Here is a 15,343-nt window from a genome sequence, read left to right on the forward strand (position 1 = left end):
TTATTTGAAAACTTAACATTGGAGGTCATTTTTAAGACTTGTGTGTCAAGATTTTTTGAGAGAGGTCTGCATTTTCTTGTAATGGAGGAGAGCATGACAAGAAGTACTTGTTTGTGGCTAACTGGGGAAGAAAACCAGCTTCTACTCTGGTTTTTCTGGATGCAATATTCTAACTTAAGGAATAAAGCTAGAATTTACTAGAAAAATGTTGAAGTCATGGAGAAAAAATACGTTTGAAGGTCAGCTCTTATTTCTTCCAAATAAAGTTGATTCACACTTTACATTTGGATGTCAGGTTCTGTCACACAGACTCCCAGCGATAATGGGGCATATTTTCTACTCTTTGAAATTTCCTTGGGAAGGAGTTAATCCTTCATTTGATGCTTGGTCTGAACTTGTGTTTGTGTCATACAATTAAATAAAAACTAATAAACAAAATTCAGTAAAACGAGAATATTTTAGTAAAATTGTCTCTAAATATTCTTTCCTCTAAGTTTGCTCATAATTGAGATAAATATGAGGATTATTCAAACCAGTAGATTATTTTGCCTTCAAAAATAGGCTAAAAATACGGATTTCCCATGGCTTCTATAAGTAGAAGCAAAAGATATATATTTTAGCACAGCAGTTCTCAAATGCAGTGTACTTCTCACCTGCACAATTTTAGTAATAGGAAATATTACAATTACTCTTTTTCCTAACATTTCTTCAGTATGAGGAAAATGGATATGAATTTCAGTTTCAGGAATGTCTAGTTCATGTTGCATTTTGGTTTTGATAACCTTTAATATCAAGAGTCTTTCTCTTTGGAACAGGTTGAGATGCATTTCTTTCAATGATTCATCATATAAATAAATGATTTATCATATAAATAAATGCTCACTGGCACAAAGCCATCTACTCTGTTGCAGTATATTAGGTAACAGTTGTTTCCCATCCAAAGTCCAATGAAAAGACTGATTTTTGAAAGTAATTCTGAAAAACTCAGGATAAGTTACTTCAGGAACTTAGCATTACTCAGAGTAACTATTGTCTCTCTGCTAACTGTTGCTGGTTGTTGTCCTCTGCAAAAGATCTTCATCCGTGCAGGTGATCTGGAAAAGTTGTTCTGGTTAATGTCAATGTAATCCCAGTGACTTTTGTTTTCTCTTTTCTTTTGAAAGCAGGAGTTTATTTTGGACATTCTGCAGTGGATCTTAATTTTAAATAAAATTGTCATTTTTTCCCTTTTTGCAGTCATCGATGCCTTTGTATTTGGAAACACAGAAATTACATGTGGGAAATTAACTATTGCAAATTCTTCTATATGTTCTTAGTATACTTTGAAGGTATTTTGCAGGTGACGTATACATTTGGATAGACAAGGTAAATATTACTGAAAACATTTCTTTTAAGGGTTATGGCTAAGCAGTGTGACTTAAGTATGCCTTTTCCTTTTGGTGTTCTTGATTTTATTTTGTTTGGATTTTTTTTGTTTTGTAGTACCAGACTACTGAAGAGTAGTTTATGGTGCAGAATTTTTTGTTTTAAATATGCAAGTCAACATGATTAGATACCTATTGTAAACAATGTCCTTAATAATTCTCGTGAAATACTGGGAATCCATTGTTCAATTCATGGCATATTTTTCTTGAAAGAAAATGATGTCTTGCCTTATCTTCTAGGCTGAGCAAGTTGTATTGGGGAATAAAAAAGTGAGTCAGCTGAGACTTCTGCAGACAATCCACAAAAAATCCCAGACACTGTTGAAAGCAATGATCCAGGTCTCCCAAGTGCCAGTCTGAGTCATTTGGCCACGTGACACAGGAGTGGAGAAAAGCAGTTTTGACGTGATAAGAGCAGAATTTCTCCAATTCTTTTGGATGTTTCATTTTAAGTTGCTCTAGAAGATACTTCAGCAGCTTAAGACAACCTTTCCTGTATATAAAAAAAAAAAAAATTAGGTACCTTCTCCATAGTTCTAAATATGTAGTTCAGATATTTAAACAGTACTATGCATTAATTCTCTTGTGGCTTTCTTGACTCAGTACAAGATGTAATTGGCAAGCCAACTTCTTAGTTGAGTTTTTAAGGAGGTTTTGTACCTCACGTGGGTTTTCTTCCTCATTGAAGAAATCTGGAAAGCAGTTCTCATAGAAGGGATCAATCTTTTATTCATCTTGATCTTATTCAGTAGTTTTGTCACCATCATTTTAGAAATTGCCTTGATATGAAGTGTAATTTTGCTCAGAAACTGGAGTCGTCAGTTTTTAAAGCTGTTTTGTCTAAACAGGACTGAATTTGGGAAAGATAATTAAATTAAATCACATCATTTTGCATTCTAAGGTAAGTCTGGAGTGTAGACCAGCAATGTGATTCTTTCCACCTTTCATTGCATAAGTGCAAGTCAGACATTCAGTGAGCACATGCAGTGTTGTGTTGCTGTAGAACAACTATGCCTAAAAGACTCTTGCTACCTGTTATGAGTAATTACTATCAAATCAGATAAAATTCTTAAAGTGCTAAACTGAAACTGTGGTAGTGGTAGTGCTAGCCCAGGTCACACAGGCTTAAAGTAAGTTATACCTGTGAAATACCAACCTACAGCACTTTGGTCCACTGGATTCACAACATGTCTTTGAGTTGCCATGGTTCTTTATCACATCCTTTTCAATATGCGAGAAGGAGAGGCGCCAGGTGTTCCCTGAAGTCAAGCACAAGAGTGTTAAATGATTACACAGCACTAAGCATCAGCTTTTGTAGCTAGTCAAAAAAACCCAGTTTTTCAACTGACTTAAATGCCAGCAATTTTTTGCACCCACTAAAAAAGTCATAATTCAATTAGTGCAGTTAAGTTCCACCATTCATTCATTCCAATGAATGCAGTTAAATTAGGTTCTACCTTAATTCCCTAGCTGTTTCACAAAGACAATTAGAATGTAATTAATATGGGACATAATTAATTGTTTTAAATTCCTGGGGATGTTTGGATTTACTTTAAAATTAGGTTTAATTCTTCAAGTCCCTGGATTGGCTAAACATGATGTAGAGAACTAATATAGGAACTATTCAGAGACACCTACTATCTTTTAATTTCTGTGCTTTTACTGTGTTTTCTGGGTTTTCTTTGTGCCAGTAATAGGTTTCTGAGTTTGTCTCAGGTAAAATGACTGGTCTAAAGCACTTCTTTTTGTTCTTCTGCTCATGCTTCTGAAAATAATTGCTAATATAGCTCAATGCCCTGTTTTTAACACCAGCAATCACTTTTGTCTTCTTTTCATGAATTATACTGTTTCCCTTGCCTCTGTGGCTCAGTTACTCTTTGCATTTAATTTGCACAGGAAGAAATTGCCAAATAAATCAGTACTGCTGTACTGGGCTTTGATAACATGGGCATGCTAATGAAAAAGGTACCAGAATGCTTGAAATCTTTTTGCTGAAATCATCAGTTACCATAATGCATTGACAAGTCAGAACGTTTCTGCAAACTGATGGAGATTGTGTGACAGTGGTCTGCAGGAAAAAATGTTGTAGCCATACCAGAGTTCAGTGAGAAGTAATGAATCTTGATAGAAAGCAATTTGCTTCCTGCAGAAGTATCTGATTTTTGGATGCAGTCCCATGTACAGGGATGTTAGCTGCATTTTTAGCAACTTTCTTGTAATTTCCTTACAAGAGAGTGCAAGCTGCTGTTAAGTACAGCGCTAGCACAAGAAAAGACTCATCTCCATGTGTCTGGCTGGAGTGGATTTAATATAATGCCTATAGCAATGGTTAGTGTACAGCCTGGCAGAGTGGGTTTGTATTTACATTTCAGTACAGGACAAGCAGTAACACAAATCTGATGCTTTGAAGAGAGATTTCAGGTGTCTGAGCTGGATATATTCAGGATGAGGTGTCTCGAAGGCAGAATACTGAACATGATCTGGATACCCTTTCTATAGCACTTGTAAATGATCAAGTTGTAGAGAAGATATTTCATAACTTATTATTGTCCATAGTTGAGGTACCTCTTAGAACTTTTTCTCTTTTGTTTTGCTTGGCTACTAAATAAAGTGATCTAAATCTCAAATCCCTCCTGACTTTTGTTCCCAGCCACTGTTCAATTTTGAGGCCGCCCTGTGTGCTGAGGGGCCAGCTCTGCTGAGCCTCCAAAGTCAAGATGATGTCCACTGATATTTCTGATGGAGGATTTTTGATCTGAAGAGTTATTGCAGGGCATCCAACCTTTTTCCTTGCCACAGTGACTTCCACATCTAGTAACAAAGAAAGTAATATATCATATTAGATTACTTAGATGATTTTTTTTTAAGAATGTTAGTTTTTACTAAAGAGCTCATGAGCAATCAGAAGAAATATCTAGGTTCAGCCACTGGTCCTTTATCCCACAGGCTGTTGAAAGATTGAGAAGGCCTGTTGAGTTCTATGAAATAGGGAACACTACTGTGTTTTATTGATTTACTGTCTAAGAATTAAAAATATAGTGTTTTTGATTGAACTGCTTCCCTGTTGAAAACACACAGTGAAGAGATCTGGCCACAATGTTTCTGAAGGTTATGGGAAAAAATCCTAACTGGGGTTATTTTAATATAATTATATAATATATATATATATATGTTTAATATAATTATTAAAATAACTGGGATACAGTTTCTGTATGGATCAATAAAAAACATTAGGTACTGTATAAAAGCAAACTCTTTGTTCTGCTACCACTTCAGGAAATGGTTCTTTGTGTACTCCAAATAGATGCAAGATATAAAATCATGTAGGAAATACCAAGCATGCAACAGAACCCTTCATGTTTATAATTTTCATACAGAAAATATGCATAATGGAGTTATTAATGTAACAAGTTACCTATAATGGTTTTTTGTGATTCTTAACAAGAGAGCCAGCTTGAGATACTGGGGACAGGAGGGGGTGTTACAGCTCTCTTGGCAGAAAGAGATAGAGGACTGGCAGGAAAATGTATCTTCTTAACACCAGGGCACCACATATGTACAATGAAACTGGATTTTTACCCCATACTGATGAAGCTTATTCTCTTAGTACTAACCTTTAATGTTTTTTACTTCCTGTTTAATAATTTCTCTTAGCGCTTGAAGCATTTTAAAGGCTGATAATTTTCCATCTTCCTCTAAAAACTTCAGCCAACCCTTTTCTTTTGGACTTCTTTTGAATGATACATAATAAAAGGCTCCAGTATCATCAGCCTCATCCAGCTGAATCCTCACAACAGGCATTACAAGCATGATGTCGAACTCATTTGGTTCAGATATCTGCAATATGAGAATACTGCAGATATGAGAAATACATATTGCAAATATGAGAATACATCAGTCAATGTGTAGGTTTTATTCTCCTGATATTTTTATACCAGCTGTGCTTTTATCTACCTTGGTGTACTAATCATGTCTTATATGAAATGTGATCTTATTTCTGTGGTATTGCAAGATTACTGTGCACTGGGGTGGAAAACAGCAATTTACAGCTTACTTCCCAGCTCTCCAACTTATTAATTTTTTAAGACAGTTTTAAGACTCTTGAGCTGTTCTGAATAATTAATGCATAAACATTGTACTCAGTCATCCCACTGTGCATCAAAATCAGCTGTGAGGACAAAAATGTATTGCTGGGTCTGAAGCTGGTTTTAGCCAGAAAAAAAGTAAGTGTCCCTGTGCTTGACTTTCTTTCAGTCTGCTGCAGCCAGGAAAGAAGGTACTGGTTAATCACAGAAGGTGAAGGGTTTGGAATGGACCGTGGAGAGAGAGCTAGTCCTGACCCACTCTGCCCTGGGCAGGGATACCTTCCATTAAACCTGGTTGGTGGAGGCCTTATCCAACCTGACCTTGAACGCTGCCAGGTTTGGAGCATCCACAAACTCTTCAGGCACCCTTGTACCAGTATCCCACCACCCTCACAGTAAATTCCTTTTTTCAATTTGTATCTCTAACTCTCGCTTTTTGAAAAAGCTATGAACTAAAACCTGGCCCTGGTGCAAGGCTTCGCGTGCACTGCTATACCTGACTGATCGTCTTGTGAGACCGGGCTCACCTACGTGTTGTGCAAGGGCACGGCTTGCTGCAGCTTGAACGCGAGTCCTGTACGTACAAAGCACTATTCAGCAGGTTACTGATAATTTCATAAAGCAGTACGGTTACTTCACTGAGCCATCCTTAATTTTAACTTGCCGGGAAGGCCCAGCTAAGAGCAGCTCTCGCGCGTCCGGCCGCCGCGACCCCCGCACCCCCCGCACCCACCTTGACACGTTCGTAGTAGCTGCCGGCGCTCTGCAGCGCGATGGAGCCGAAGCAGCTGTCCTTGCCGCGGATGGCCTGGACCAGGTGCGAGACGACCAGGTTCACCAGCGTCGCAGCCTCGGACACGTCCTCGCGGGCCAGGCTGAGCCGCGACAGCACCTCCCGGAGCCGCAAGGCGTCCGCCGCCGGCGGGGGGCGACGGGCGGGGACAGCGACCGCCCCGTCGGGCACCGCCGCGACGCTCCGCGGGGCCGCGGGGGCTCTGGCGGCCGGCGCCCTGCTCCGCGGGGCGGGGAGCGCCTCTGCGCCGCTCGCCGCTCCGCCCGCCGGCGGGTCTCGGGCAGCGGGGGCTCGCCGCGTCGGGCGGCTGCCCCGAGCGGGGGCTCCGTCGGTCCGCGGCGTCCGGGAGGTCGCGGCGCCGCTCGGGTTTTCACCCGCAACGCGGCCGCGCGTGGGGCTTCGGGGTGCGCCCTTCTCCGCGCCCCGGCTCCGCGGAGCTGCGGGACGCGTCACCCGTCTGCCCCGCGCCCCTCTGCCGCCCGCGGGGTCCATGGCCGCTGCTCCCTCTCCGCACCCGCGAGACGGCGAGCGCGGCCCCGCGAGCAACGGAGTTCCCGCCTCTGGCTTCGGGCGAGTTCCTCTTCTAGGCAGCTCGCCTCACTTTCCTAGGTTTCGTTTCCTAACGAAACCTGGCGAGCGGGGCGGAGGCGAGGCGAGGCGAGGCGCTGCCCGGCGCCGCCAACTGCAGCCCGGGCACAGGGGAGCTCCGGCAGCAACAACCAAGCTGCGCCTTCCCTCCAATCTGCGTGGGAGCATTTTCCCGCTCCTCGGCGGCTCCTCCCGTCCGCCCCCGGGGCGAGAACACGTGAGCACCGGCACCGCCCGGCTTTCGCAGCCGCACGGGGCGACGGGACGGGCGGCCGCGGGGAAGGGCCCGGCCCCGCCTCTCGCTCCGGGGCGGAGGAGCCACGGCCGCGCTCCCGCCCCCTGCTCCCGCTGCCGGGGGCGTCGGGCCGGCCGCCATGTTCCTGCGGAGCGGCTGCCGCCGCCTGCCGCTGCCCCCGGCGCCTCGCCCCGGGCACCGCCGGGCGGGCAGCGAGGTCGGGGCGGCGGCAGCGCCGCGCTACGAGGTGGTGGTGATCGGCGGGGGCCATGCGGGCACGGAGGCGGCGGCGGCGGCCGCTCGCGGCGGGGCCCGCACTCTGCTGCTCACGCACAGGATCGGCACCATCGGTACCGCCGCGGGTGCCCGGGGTGGGCGGGGGAAGCTGCCGCGGGCGCCTCGGGTCTCCGCGGCCAGGGGAGCGGCGCTGGGCCGGGGAGGTCGCGGGAGCCTTTGCGCGGTGCTGAGTGTGTCGCTGTGTCGTCGCCCAGGGGAAATGTCCTGCAACCCGTCCTTCGGCGGCATCGGGAAGGGGCACCTCATGCGGGAGGTGGACGCCCTGGACGGGCTGTGCGGCCGCGTGTGCGACCGCTCCGGCGTTCACTACAAGGTGCTGAACCGCTGCAAGGGCCCGGCCGTGTGGGGTCTCCGCGCGCAGATCGACCGCGGCCTCTACAAGGAGAACATGCAGGTGAGGGGCCGCGCCGGGGTGTCGGGAGTCGGGGTACAGGACTGAGGACTACCGAGGAAGGGGCTGTGTTTTGCTTTTCATTGTTTACAGATCAAATTTAGATACTTTTCTGTTTGGTACTTTGCTGCAGCGTAAGTTGTTGGAGTTCTGCACAATTTAAAGATTCTCTAGTGTTTTAGATACAGGTCAGGCTTCATGACCAAATAGTTTATTTGAGCTACAACTTTATGTGAATGAAAACTTTTACCTGATAGTAAAGTACAGGATAGTACCGTAACTGAGTGCATTACCAGTCATTACCCAATGACCTGGTAAGAATGGAAGTGGGTAATAGATGTTTCAGAAATCAGCAAGGCTTGGGATTGCCTATGTGTCTCATAACTTCCTAGATTTTTGCAGTAACTCCTTTCATGACAGAAAGAAATCCTTAACACACCACTGTTGGCAGTTCGTGAGGCATCTGTGGAGGATCTTCTCTTGACAGCGTCAGAACCAGGCCGTCCTGGGAAATGCAAAGTCGCAGGAGTTGTTCTGGGTATGTGCTAGAAACTCACTAAGTGCCTTCAGTACTCCGCACTAAGAGCAGCCTTTGGGGTAAATATTTCTGATTCACCGATAAGAAAGATGCATTACACCGTTCTAATTCATTGGTGAGAAAGATGAATTAGCCAATAGAGTTGGTTTAGGCAAAGTGTGAACTAAACCAGGTTAATATGTGTAATACAATAACAAAAATACCTGGATTGGTAGTGTACTGGGACGTTAACCAAGTTAATTTTCTTCAGGCTAGTGATACTGGATTCTATGCTGTGTTTTGAGATTTTATTTGGTAACTGGTGTATGCTGCCCTCAATGCTACAAGACCGTGGGGTCCTGTTAGTAATAGGCTTGTAATTCGTTACCCCTTGCTGTTCTAATAAACCAGCTTTCTTAAGTAAAGGCCTGGATATGGGTTTTTCCCAGGAGTGGTTTTCTTTGTTAGGGGTAACTTTTTTAGGAATAATAAATATACAGAAATAACTACATGCTGCCTATTGTAGTTACTAGTATCGATGCTTTTATTATGGAAATGCTGGTATTATTTATAGGAGAAGACAGATAAACCCCAGTGAACATCATTCGTCTAGTTTTAGATAGAAGCACCAGAATTCCGGAGCTTTGTTGACACTAAAATGTGTTAATCTCTGAAAACTTGCTGTTTCAGGGGATGGGAGCACAGTATGTGCTGGAAGTGTTATCCTGACCACCGGTACATTCCTGAGGGGTATGATCCACATCGGACTGGAGATGCACCCGGCGGGGCGGCTGGGGGACCAGCCAGCCATTGGGCTGGCTCACACCCTGGAGAAACTGGGATTTTCTGTGGGTAGGCTGAAGACTGGGACACCACCCCGACTTGCCAAGGATACAATTGACTTCAGCGGTCTGGAGGAACGTGCAGCTGACAACCCTCCGGTGCCGTTCAGCTTCCTCAGCGAGGCCGTGTGGATCAAGGTGGGATAGCACCCATCAAAGGCACATAGAGTCGGGTGGGGAGTGGTTCTGGGAACGTTGTGCTCATTATCAGCCAGGGATTTGGTGGCTGGGAAAGGCAGCTGGGAGGTATTTGTACTGGAGGTGTTACATTTGTGAGGGGTCTCAATGTGAGGGAGAAGTTATTTGTATTCTTTTGAAAGCAAATACCTTTTTACTCTCACTTCTCAACTTGAGAACTTCTGGAATCAGAGTTGAGTGAACTGTGATACTGGTATTAGCATTATTCTTCGTGTGCTGGTTACATGGCTGGTTTAACAAAATCTTCCAGTATTACACCTGTATTGAGGAGATTTGCAGTGTCTGGCTTCTTATCTTAGCTCTGGAATAAGAGGTCATTTATAGTATTGACTAGGAAAGAGGAAGGATGGATCTATCCACAGAGCTGAGAGGTGGCAGGTTAATAGTAACTCAAAAGCAGAAGAGTTTCAATTTTCTGAAGAAAATCTTGGAAAATTGGCTGATTTTACATAATGTAATTAAACAGTACAGAGTTCAGTATCAGGAGTTAATTTGCCCCAGAGGATACAGGAATTGCAATAACCTTTTATAATCAGGATGGGGCAAATGTAGTATCACTTCACATCCTCAGTATGTGCAGGAGAAGTTTTAAAACAAAGGGTTTTAAATCTATAACAGCAAAAAGCTGTTAGACAAACATTCCTAAAAACAATTTTTGAGTCAAAATTGAGAACATACCGGGAATTTATTCACCATAAACAATGAAACAACAATTTCCAGACATTTATGTATGTGATAACTTCCAGGATTTTTTTATTGATGCTCCCAGAAGTCTGCCCAATTTATTGCATCATGGTATAGGTGTTCTGTTTCTTTTATTACTACCAAAACATCTCAGGTCTTTGTTTAGTGGATAACCCAGGTTTTATCAAGCTAAACAGTGGTTTATTAAATTTGCTGCCCTGTTGATTACGTTTTCTGGGGTGTACAGGCCTATGAAGTGGCTCCCTTACTGCACCTGCAGTGTATTAATCAAGTTTTCTGGGGTGTGTAGGCTTTTGACTCCTTAACTTTCTCATGACAGCTTTGTTGCTGTATGGTATCTAATTCATCACGAGTTACCTGACAACCACTGAACAATTTTGTATTAAATTTTGATCTTCAACTGTTGATTAAGTTCTCTAAGGGGTATGGGTCCATGGAGTTCTTCTCTGCAGGTGCAGTGAGATGATTTCCCAGGATTTTATACTGACACTCAGCCAACACAGATTTAAATCAAAAAACCATGTAAAATCACAAGACTCTTGTGTAACTAATATATAAACTCACTGGCACTTTTTTTTTAAGGAGTTACAGTGCTACATTATCACTGTTTTGAGTGTGAGTCTGTTGACTTTTTTCAGAAAAATCCATTAAATACTTTACTTTACATGGTGAGGCTTTTTCCAAACCTTGAACTTGAATTTTTCATCCTAATTACAGAGTCTTAAGGTTCGGTTTTTTTTTTCCTCTCTGAGAGAATATTCTTTCCTTCACTAAACCCATTAATTGGCTATTAGCTGTAGGGTCAGGACTTATTCTTCAAACTCCAGAGCTTGTTTTTTTCCCTGTGGTCAGTTTGAATGCTGTAATGTAACATGTTGACTTAATGGGAATATCCATCCTGTAATTAGGAATATGGCATATAGGATAGAACTTGAATTCCAGACTCCCACGTTCCATCCTGTTCTCGGTCTAGTTTTGGGCATGTTGCACGAGCTCTCAGATCACTTGTGTTCAGTCTGTACAGTGGGCATGACAACACTGCTGACTGCTCCCAGGAGTGAGAGCCAGCCATCATGGGAAAGGTCTTGGAGATCTTGGAGTTATCTAGTGAGGATACAGTGTTAAGATTAATCTGTACAGACCAGATTAATTTAGGCTGAGCTTTGGCCTCTTCCAGGCGGAAGATCAGCTGTCCTGTTACCTGACTCGCACGAACCTGAAGGCCCAACAAATTATCCGCGATAACCTCCACCTGAACAACCACGTCAGGGAGACAACCAGGGGCCCACGGTGAGTGTGTGGCATCATACAAGGCTCTCAAGGGGACAAGGTGGCAGTCTGGAGCTGTGGGTCTCTCCCACTTCGCTCCTGGAAAGTAACTTTTCCTCCATGTCAGGTGCTGCTCATGGCTGTTTACTGTTGCAGGTACTGTCCCTCCCTTGAATCAAAGGTGTTGCGCTTCCCAGACCGAGAACATCAGGTGTGGCTGGAACCCGAAGGCTTGGAGTCCAATGTCATTTACCCCCAAGGCATGTCCATGACACTGCCACCTGAGCTCCAGGAGCAAGTGATCAAATCCATCCCAGGCTTGGAAAAAGCCAAGATGTTACAACCAGGTGAGGGAGCTGAATAATTTTGAATCTATTGGTCATATTTATTTACTAGTTGATGAAAATCAGGTTTTGTTTAGAGCGTAGCAAAGCAAAGGAAATATGAAGCAAAACTAATTCCTGGATGTGATGGTTTTTCCTTTGCTTGATCAGAAGTCATAAATAGAATTGATAAGCCATTCTGCTCCACTAATTGCCTTGACAGTCCCTCCTGTAACATCTACCTTGTTGTGTGTTGCAGGCTATGGGGTGCAGTATGACTTTTTAGACCCCCGACAACTGACCGCTTCTCTCGAGTCGCGTCTTGTTCAGCACCTCTTCTTTGCAGGCCAGATAAATGGCACGACAGGTTATGAAGAGGCTGCAGCTCAGGTGGGTGGATCTGACTGTTGTATATTCAGCACTCAGAAAGGGATGTTACCTTGGCCTTTGTGATAGTCTTGCTAGACCCATTTTGTGCTCATGAGATGTTCTTACTTTTGTTGCTCACCCTGATTCCAGACTTGCCTAAGGTATTTTTACTTGTATCTGTACAAGTATTTGCAGTAGCTATCACTAAGGTTGCATTGACAATAGTAATTGAAAGTCCTGTCAAGTGTTTCAGCATGGAGACCGTGCAGTGGGTATAATCGAAAACATGGGAATTGTCTCAAATGTAGCCCTTCAGACACTCACAATATCACAAGAAGGAAACGGCATGGATTACTGGCACAGACTGTAGTATTTTCCTGGATAGGGTTTGACGCTTGAGCCTATGGGTGTAGATACACTGATGTTTTTGCTAAGAAGAGAGCGATGGATGCTTGGTTTGTTTTGGCTGTGCAGGGTGTGATTGCCGGGATCAATGCTTGCCTGCGGGTTCAGGGCCAGCCCCCGTTCACTGTCAGTCGCACCGAGGGCTACGTGGGAGTGCTGATTGATGACCTGACCACGCTGGGCACCAGCGAGCCCTACCGGATGTTCACCAGCCGTGTGGAGTTCCGCATGTCCCTGCGGCCGGACAACGCCGACAGCAGGCTCACTCACAGAGGTGTTCTGCTCTGGTAGCTCTTGCTCTGACCAGCTCTGCCTGGCCCTAGACCTTTGTCTCACACACCATCTGTCTCTGCAGGGTTTGAGGAGGCTGGGTGTGTGTCACAGCAGCGATATGAACAAGCAGTTAAGATGAGAGCTGCATTAGAGGATGGGATCGCAACACTAAAATCACTTCAGCTCAGCGTATCCAAATGGTCCCGGTTACTACCAGGAATTCCCATAAGTAGCAATCACAGGTCACCTGTCAGGTAAGGGTTGTACCTGGACCTTTCTGGTTTGACCTATGCTTGCTTCTGACTGGTGGTTTCACAGCATTTGTCCATCCTTCCTGAAGCTGTCAATACTCCAAGATTCCAACTTTACCACCTTCAGAGGACGCACATCTGATGTTTGCCTGTAGAACAAGTACGACACTGATGTTTTTGCTATTCCACGTTGCCTGGTGCTGACATGTCCACTCAAAGCAAAGGAGTGCTCCAAGGGCCCAGACAGTTCTTGCTGTCCTTACAGGGTCACCAGATGGGGATCGTTTTGCAGTGGGTTGCAGCTTCGCAAAAAGCTTGGTAAAAGCAGCAGTTGATTTCGTGCTGGTGTCAGGTGGCAGCTGTTCTTGCACACAAAAGCCCTTACTTCCCTTACTCATACCTCATCTCATTTTTTCTTTTCTGTTGTTTTCAGTCAGTGACTAAGACTGGCAGACAGAGTCTGTGTGAAAGGTTTGCCTTGGTGCCCTTGTCTTGTCCCTTCTGTCTGTCTGTCTGTACATTCATTTAAGGAGTCTCTCTTGAAGAGTTCAGCAACTCTCCTGTGTACTGAGAGGAGATAGTAGGGAATTGAGCTTGGTTCTGCAGTTGTTCTGGCTTAAGCTAAGAACTTTAAGTTTGAGCTTGGAACAGCCATAAATCTGCCTTACAAGTGTGACTCCTTTTACCATTAATGTTTGCTCTTGTTCTCCACAGTGCCTTTGACATCCTTCAGTATCAAGATGCCAACATGGAGATTCTGGCAAAGGCTATCCCAGAGCCCCTGGGCAAGCTTGCTCAATGGAGAGAGCTGGCAGAGAGATTGAAAATAGAAGGTAGAGAACAAGGATTAGGTCCTCTTGTGGTGGTCTGTATACGTTTGTTCAGTAAGGGGGGAGCTGTTGTCCTAGTGAGTTTCTTGTTGCTGCTTAGAGAAATGAAACACTGTGATCAGAGTGTGAACGTTTTACCATAAGGTGCTGCCCTTTTTATGCACTGATGTTTCACTCTGTGGGTAAAATCACTCTGGGTTTTTTCCCTCCTTACTGGCTCATCAAATAGACCATCCTTTGTTGTGGTGAGAAGATAAAAACAACCTGTGTATCTATATTCCTGTAACAAATCGGAGAGTATGACTTCTTCCAAAGCAGTGATGTGAATTAGGCTCTATAATCTAGGAGGCAGGAAATTTCCTTAGGAATTCTGACCACCTCAGTGGAATTTCTCATTGTGGTTTCTAGACTTCTTGCAAGTGACTTTATCTGCCTTTCTTGTTACGTTGATCACCACAGCTGCTTACGAGTGGTGTGTAGTCAATCAGCAGCAGGAAATTGAAGAAGTGCGTCGTGATGAGGCGCTCGAGCTGCCAGATGACCTGGATTACTTTGCCATTGATGCCTCGCTCTCCACAGAGGTGCGGGAGAAGTTGGATGCAAACCGCCCCCAGACGGTGAGAAATTCAGCCACAGAAGGGCTGAGCAGTAGTGAAATCCTTTCTGTCTTCTCAAAGGGCACGGGGGTGAAAGAATCAGGGAAAGGAATACCCACAGGTTTCGTTTCTCACTAGCTCCAGTGTGTAGGTTTGGTGGTGGTTAACTTGTTCCTGTCTCCGTGTGCAGATTGGTGCAGTCAGCCGTATCCCTGGAATCACTCCAGCTGCTATTGTTAACCTGCTAAGATTTGTGAAAACCAATCACCGGAAGACAAAGCTAAAAGCTGTGCCTCAGTCTGGGGAGTACTTCCCAGGGAAAATGTACTCAGGCAAAGCAGCTTCACAGAGACAGATTTCAGCAGAGTTTCGTGGAGACAAAGTTTGTTAAAACACCTTTTTAGAGAATGGCACTGATCCTGCGAGACTTCGTGGCAAGATCACCTGTGCTCCTGAGCCTCTTCCCAGATAACTGTGCTGGCTGGGTCCAAAGCAGCTGCAGTTGGGTTCTGTGACAATGTCATTGCATAGAAAAAAGATTATGAATGCACATGCACGAAGTAAATGCTCAGAAACCTAAGTGCAACCTGTGTTCTTGCTGATGCAAATGGAGACAGAACTGCTTTTAAAATTCCACTCATTTGGAAGACTTTGGATAGTCAAAACCTGCATCTTGTCAAGGACTGTTTAGTTCATCTGAAACGAGTAAGAAATGTTACCGTGCACAGCCCGTGGAGCTGAAAAGTGTGTTCCATTGAGTTCAGGACTTGTGTTCATAGCTGTGCAGTGACTATGCACAGGCTGGTGTCTCGGTGTGGTGTCAGCCAGTAGGAGACACTTGGCTATGGAAACATGCTACACGAATATTTAAATTTACATAGGAGACTGAATGTAAACCCCACATCCTGCAGGTGTTTTTCTGTTTTAAAATAAATAATTACCTTGAAATTTG

General features: G+C 44.6%; 2 protein-coding genes across 2 annotated transcripts; one reads left to right on the forward strand and one right to left on the reverse strand.

Annotated features, from left to right (window-relative positions):
* Positions 1 to 913: 913 nt before the first annotated feature.
* On the reverse strand, positions 914 to 6,794 carry CGAS (cyclic GMP-AMP synthase). The gene is made up of 5 exons (XM_062488584.1): positions 6,243 to 6,794; positions 5,039 to 5,261; positions 3,990 to 4,235; positions 2,581 to 2,683; positions 914 to 1,917 (listed from the first exon to the last, which is right to left on the reverse strand). The coding sequence occupies exons 1-5, from the start codon at positions 6,792 to 6,794 to the stop codon at positions 1,575 to 1,577; spliced, it is 1,467 nt and encodes a 488-aa protein (XP_062344568.1). The 3' UTR covers positions 914 to 1,574.
* A 530-nt stretch (positions 6,795 to 7,324) lies between these two features.
* MTO1 (mitochondrial tRNA translation optimization 1) lies at positions 7,325 to 15,343 on the forward strand. Its single transcript, XM_062489819.1, is given in 13 exon segments — positions 7,325 to 7,475; positions 7,617 to 7,816; positions 8,234 to 8,351; positions 9,021 to 9,310; positions 11,253 to 11,365; positions 11,501 to 11,691; positions 11,927 to 12,057; positions 12,511 to 12,715; positions 12,797 to 12,968; positions 13,680 to 13,798; positions 14,255 to 14,412; positions 14,582 to 14,763; positions 14,765 to 15,343. Coding segments are annotated over 12 exon segments (1,905 nt in total). The 5' UTR covers positions 7,325 to 7,475; positions 7,617 to 7,621; the 3' UTR covers positions 14,796 to 15,343.

The sequence above is a fragment of the Cinclus cinclus genome, chromosome 3, assembly GCF_963662255.1.
Source record: "Cinclus cinclus chromosome 3, bCinCin1.1, whole genome shotgun sequence".
Lineage (NCBI taxonomy): Eukaryota > Metazoa > Chordata > Aves > Passeriformes > Cinclidae > Cinclus > Cinclus cinclus.

Coding starts and splice junctions, on each gene's coding strand:
- CGAS (XM_062488584.1), bottom strand. CDS start 6,794: ATGGACCCCGCGGGCGGCAGAGGGGCGCGGGGCAGACGGGTGACGCGT. Junction 2,684..3,989: donor AAGAGAAAAAGTTCTAAGAG/GTACCTCAACTA, acceptor GCTTGACTTCAG/GGAACACCTGGCGCCTCTCC. Junction 1,918..2,580: donor AGTGGACCAAAGTGCTGTAG/GTTGGTATTTCA, acceptor TTTTATATACAG/GAAAGGTTGTCTTAAGCTGC.